This window comes from Nanorana parkeri, unplaced genomic scaffold (genome assembly GCF_000935625.1).
Source record: "Nanorana parkeri isolate BGI_ZX_2015 unplaced genomic scaffold, ASM93562v1 scaffold2359, whole genome shotgun sequence".
Lineage (NCBI taxonomy): Eukaryota > Metazoa > Chordata > Amphibia > Anura > Dicroglossidae > Nanorana > Nanorana parkeri.
In genome coordinates this window covers 99,607-105,622 of record NW_017308627.1, presented here as the reverse complement: position 1 = coordinate 105,622, position 6,016 = coordinate 99,607, and the positions used below count along the sequence as shown (strand labels likewise).

General features: G+C 42.4%; 1 protein-coding gene across 1 annotated transcript in view; it reads right to left on the bottom strand.

Moving 5' to 3' along the window:
- Nucleotides 1-3,167: 3,167 nt before the first annotated feature.
- Nucleotides 3,168-6,016, bottom strand: part of BARX2 (BARX homeobox 2) — a 41,716-nt gene continuing 38,867 nt past the window's right edge. The window contains exons 3-4 of the mRNA XM_018573386.1: nt 4,628-4,712; nt 3,168-3,458 (exon numbers count right to left, since the gene is read on the bottom strand). Of these exons, the coding sequence (XP_018428888.1) occupies nt 3,168-3,458; nt 4,628-4,712 (376 nt within the window). The remainder of the gene's footprint in view (nt 3,459-4,627; nt 4,713-6,016) is intronic.

Sequence of the window (6,016 nt, the reverse complement as noted above, 5' to 3'; positions counted from 1 at the left end):
TAAAAATAGATACTTTATTATAAATCTTACTCCAAATGAATTTTACATGAATTAAACACGTTTTCCCAGCAACCCCTCCAGCATGATCACGGCAGGTCAGTCAGTATCCCTGAGATGTGAGTCTACTGCACAATGTTCCACCTGTCGGGCCAGTTTGCTTACCATAGCCGCTCTCTGACCCTATACATCACACTATCCAGGAGTTGTCACTCTTCTCTGATATACACAATACTTATGTCTTTGGTAACAATGTTGTTTAGTTATTTTTAGTACAGTTTTAAAAACGCATTTACATTTTCCATAGGAAACCGAGGAAGACAAAGAACATAACAGAGCAGACACAGCGATGTCATACAGTATATTGTATTTCCCAGAATAGAAACTGGAAAGTGTCTTATGTATATTATCATTGTGTCTAAAATCCCAAGTGTATCTCCAGGTTAGATATGGCCTGATTACCGTGCTATCATTATATGACCCTCGTACCTAATAATACATAGTGGGAGCAGTCATTTATTCAAATGTTGTCACCCACACAAAGCATAGAACCCACGACTCTCAGGGTAAAGTCTCACCAGAAAATTCTCTGTTAAAGGGATTATAAAACCAACGTTTTGTTAGGTGAACATGTGAACAATCGCTTCGGGAAAAATAATTGTATCAATATTGTTAATGTTTGGAAAAAATCTGTTCCTGTGTGTAATTTGTAATGATACATTTACATGGGGCTACAAGTACTTTACTGCCTCTTCCTACACACCGGCCAACTCATCATCAGAATTCATATTATCCAAAGGTGAAATATATTAAAAGAAAATTCAGGGAAAATAATGTAATAGTAACAAAGTATGTTCTTGCTGGAAATTCATAAAACTTTGCCTTTAACAGGAGCAGGTCTGTGTAATTGTGGGCGCTCTACATAAAACCAACCAGCTAAATCAGGTAGCATCCAAGATGCTGCAAACATACAGCATGGTCATACTGAATGGTCATTCTGAATGGGGATATTGAATGGTCATACTGAATGGTCATACTGAATGGGGATATTGAATGGTCATTCTGAATGGGGATACTGAATGGTCATATTGAATGGTCATACTGAATGGGCATGCAAAACTTTCATTGGAACTACTCTCCAGAAATGAAGGACATCAGCATCTAATATCCTTGCAGCCAACCTAACAAAGTGTTGATGTCATTTATATGCATTTTTTTTTTCCTGAGGGTTTTCCTAATGCTGGTGATATCCAGCTTTTTGATTGGCAGATTGTGCATATCTACCTGGCAATATACTCCCTTCTACAGATAGATATTTTCCAGTGAGTCTTTACCTGTACCTGATTGTTTGTATAGATATGTTTAGAGCGTTGTAACATTTGTGAACCCACCATATTACTCCCAATTTTTCTCTCCAACATCAAAGGGACCCATTTGTAAAGATCAAACCCATATCTCACCATCTTGTTTTCAGAGAAATCTCAGGATATCGCTCTTGTGTAATCCCAGCAAGGTGGAGGTAATGCTGTGAGATCTGCTGTGCACGGTCAGTTTACATAATGCAGAACAGACACAATTTACCAGCATGTGGGGAGTAAAAAGCAAACCTCTTGATGATCTAAACAATCCTATATTTTCTACTTGTTTTTTTTTTAAGGCCCAAAAATCACCTCTCCCAAAAAAAGTCCCTCCGCTTTGCTGTGTGCAGTACAGATCTGAAATCGTGGAGATGTCACCAGCACACCATTGATTCAACGTGATAAGTAAAAGTGGGTATGTTCCTTCAATAAATGGACTTTTGCTTATCACATTGAATCAGTGGTGTGCTGGTGACATCTCTACGATTTAATTTTTTTCACGGTGCCATCCGTGGTCACCGCAAGCACCCACCTGTATATCCAGGTTTTTCCGTCCAGGTAAGGAGCGCAACAAGATACTCGTTCTGCAGTACAGATCTGTCCCACACAGTCACATTGTCTTTATGAAGGGAGGAGTAAAGTTATTGTCTATGGTAACCAACCGGATCTCACCCTTCCTCCCCAGACCTGCACTAGGAGAATGGAACACGTTATGTTGCTGTGAGCAACGGCTCCAATTCTACTTTACTCTTCTCCGATACATTTGTCCCGGTGATTTTGGTCTGTGTGCACGGCCCGGAGGAAGTACATGCTGGAAAACTCAGAAGGGATAATGAAAGTGTTGTTGCATGTAAATCACTTCGTATAAAAAAAACCAAAACAAATAAAATGTGTAAGCTTGCGTTACTCCAAACTGGGCAGTAGTTCTCCCGTGTCAGAGGTGAACGAATGTTGTTGGGATACAACTATGTTAGAATGTAGACTATGGCATCCCTTAAACTGGCAGCACATGTTACAGTATGAATGTCTCATCTGAAAATGTCTTTTAGAATTACCAACAGCTATGCCTTGTGGAAGTTTACCCAAACAATGCATTTATTATCTATCCAATCACGGCAGTCCTCCACTGTTGTTGGCCAATCAAAAAAAGAAGTACAATCAGGGTGTAATAAGTGTAGCCAGCTTAGGTGTATGGTTTCTTTCATGTGACTGTTCAAACTGTTAGGATGTTATCTTTGTCAGAACAACACCAACACACGGTTCTCTCCTCTGTACACAGGACATTATGTCATTTCTTCCAGTGTTACTCTAGATGGTGGCTTGTCAGTAAAATTATAGCCAACATACTAGAAGGATATCAATTGTAATATGTCTGAATGAACACATCTACGTGTGTATACAACATGTAGCATGCAAGAAAGGCACTTCGAATGAAAGCGTTCTCCAGTGGGGTCACGCTGGGAAAGTCAGCTTCTTTCCAGCCGTCTGGCTTTTTGTTCACCCTTTTCCACTACAGTTCCTGGCACAAAAATAAAGAACACTATATATACACTGTCCAATTGTTTTCAAACACAGCAAAAATTCCCAGTCTTGTCTGCGCAGCCCCCAGTTAGTCACAGAGATTCTCTGTTCGGCTCCCTCCTGCGTGGCAGCTTTAACCTTTTCCTTTCTGGATGGAAGGATGGAGAGATGATCTCATCAATGATCCGGGTCTGTGTCTATGATAAGTTCATAGAACACAATTGAGAACTTCCAGAGGGGCTCCTGAGGCCACGTTGTACAGTTTATTGTTGTATCGTCCTCCTTTTTTTTTTATCTTGAGGATTCCTGTTCGTTGGGTGAGGCCTCTAGTGATGTGCAAGGCAGAGGGGGCGATGGAGATTCTGGATTCTGGCTCTCATCCTGTTCATTCACCTCCACAGTCTTGTCATCCTGGTCTTCTTCTGGCTCTTGGACCTCATTCCCGTCATCAACATCTGCCTTCATCTCCCCTGCCTGTCTGTGCAGCCTTTCCTCCGCTTCAATTTCTTCAGAAGTTGGGATGGAATTCTTCTTGGGACGTCCTTTTGGCTTGGTGGGGGCCTCCTGTCCACCCTTAAGCACCTTGCAAATACAAAGATCTAAGTTATTACAAACAAACTGGAATAACCCTAAATATTTGCAGCAAATGATTGCAGCATCCACCACCATCGCAGAGCTGCCATATTGACTTTTGAATACTATGTTACCACCATGACAGATAAGCAGCAACTGATTTTGCAGATACTCGTAAAAGAGATCATTTCCCCAGTGAATACATTTTGACAATCTATCCATCCTATAATACGATCAGTATTGCAATCTGGCTATTTGACCATTTTTAGTGCTGTTAGTATATTCTTTTGAGGTCTCATATTTTGAGTGTGAGTGGAAGAGAATTAGGGGGTTATTCACTAACACCGAAGGCAGCCGACTCGAAGTGAAGGGAATCGGACGCTGTCCGGCTATTCACTTCAGCCCTGTATGGCTGAAAACAGCCGTACATCAGCTCCCTCCACTTCACTGAGCCGAAGTGAAGAACGTGTTCACCTCAGCCGATCCAACATCACTGTCACCGCTAGCTCCGCCTAACTGTTTACATTCGGCTGCCACCCGTCAGAATTTCATTTTGCTAAGCCTTCTACTTGTTTTCGTTCTTTTAGTTGTAGGTAGAGTAGTGAGGGCTTATTGGCCAATTGTCCTGAATCCTTTGGGACAGTCCCTGGATTTAGAACAGTGTCCTACCGGATCAGAGAAGACACTAGACATGGGGGACGCTTAAAGTTTATGGGAAGAAGAGGGGTAGGTAGGCAGTACAGGGCTCCAGGATTTCTTATGTATCTTATGCGACCTGCCTCTATTCTTTCCCGAATTCTCTTGTTAAAGACCACACAAACCCTCAGTTCAGGCCCCCCTGAAGACTAAAACTGACTCTATACAACTCGGCCATCAAAATATTCTCCTGCATTAGCCATATTTCTCTTTGATATTCTACATGGGGGTTCTGTTGGCGATACTATTTAACCCAGGGATGGCCAAACTCCGGCCCTCCAGCTGTGGGGTGAAACTACAAATCCCATGAAGCATCTCTCTTCGGGAGTCATGTCTGTGTCTGTGAGAATCTTGCAAAGCCTCGTGGGATTCGTAGTTCCACCCCACAGCTGGAGGGCCGCCGTTTGGCCAACCCCTGATTTAACCCATTGCGAATTGCTGTTCACGTCAATTAATGAGAAGTAAAATGGTAGCCAACTTACAATTTTCTTCCATTTCATCCTTCGGTTCTGATACCACGTCTTGACCTGCAGCTGTGTCAGGCCCAGAGACTGAGCCAAGTCCAGCCTGAAAAACACAAAAGAAAATGCGTCAGTGAGAAATGAACTCGGGCTGGGTTAGGGTTAATGCACAGATCGGTTAGTTGTTAGACTGACAGTAAATCGCAGGAGCGTTCGTACTTTCTGAGGGTTCACACAATAGAATACATAGGTAGCAACTTAAACGATCCAATTCAGCCAAATATAAAAACATGTTTGCAATAAAAATGTTAATGAGGTTCTATTTGGGAACCAGCATGATCTCTGTACGGTCCTGTGCCTGGGGGACGGGGCATTCGTTTGGGAGATTAGGAGCAAATGTATTCAAGGAGGACAACCTTCTACCATAATGCTCTGGAAGACTCCTCTGATGTCCCCATGCACGTCACCCAAAACCATTACAGGTCTTTCTGTATGATAGAAATTCACACATTTCTCGGTTCGCTAAAGTATCTTTCGTCTGTCGTAGCGTTGAAATCTGGCTGGACTACAAGCGGCGGAGCCGGCTCTCTGTTACCCACAGACTTTTCGCTGAGCCTCTTAATGGTTTCAGCTGACATTTTAATGTCTTTGAGATGAATGTCTCAGTCCAGAGCTATTTCTTTTCTGTTTGTCTAAATGCTTGTTATCTTCAGCATCTGGATAATAGGCAGAGCGATTGATCTCACCCCCCGCCCCCGTACTTGTGCCAACTCAGATGCCAAGGCCATATAGAGGATTTGCCCATTCTGTCTGCTGACAGCGCCGTGCAGCTGGGGAAGCATTAAAGCCAGAAACAGCTGGACCCGCCAGGCCGACACAGCATTAGGGACAGAGCAGAGAAATTGCATTTCTTAAAAGCCCTTCTCAATGAAAATGAATAGGATCATTTATTGCCTGCAGAGCCTCTTACATGCTTCTCTGTGCCTACTGCCGGAGCGCAGAAACTGACAGACGTGTTGACGTGTTCTCTATTATAAATCCGCGGGCAGCTCCTCAGATCTCACATGTCTGTGAATTTATATGCCTGAATACAGCTGCACAGTGGACAAGCCATTGAAAGTCTAGTAGATACAGGAAAGCCACACCACAACAGGACCTTTTATTAAAATAGAACATAGACCCACAATTTCCACAGCGTGAAAACTGATTTTTTTTTTTTTTTTTTTACTCTTCGGATTTTGTTCATTGGGGTGAAGCAGTTTTTGGATTGGTAGATGGGGAACTGTCACTTCTGTGTTCTTGTCTGCCTGAGTGAACTTATTTTCTTCCTGTTGCTACATGTAAGTCATGTTCCATCACTGTAATAAATGGAGATTGTATCTCCTTTTTTTTTTTTTTTTTCAAATTAAA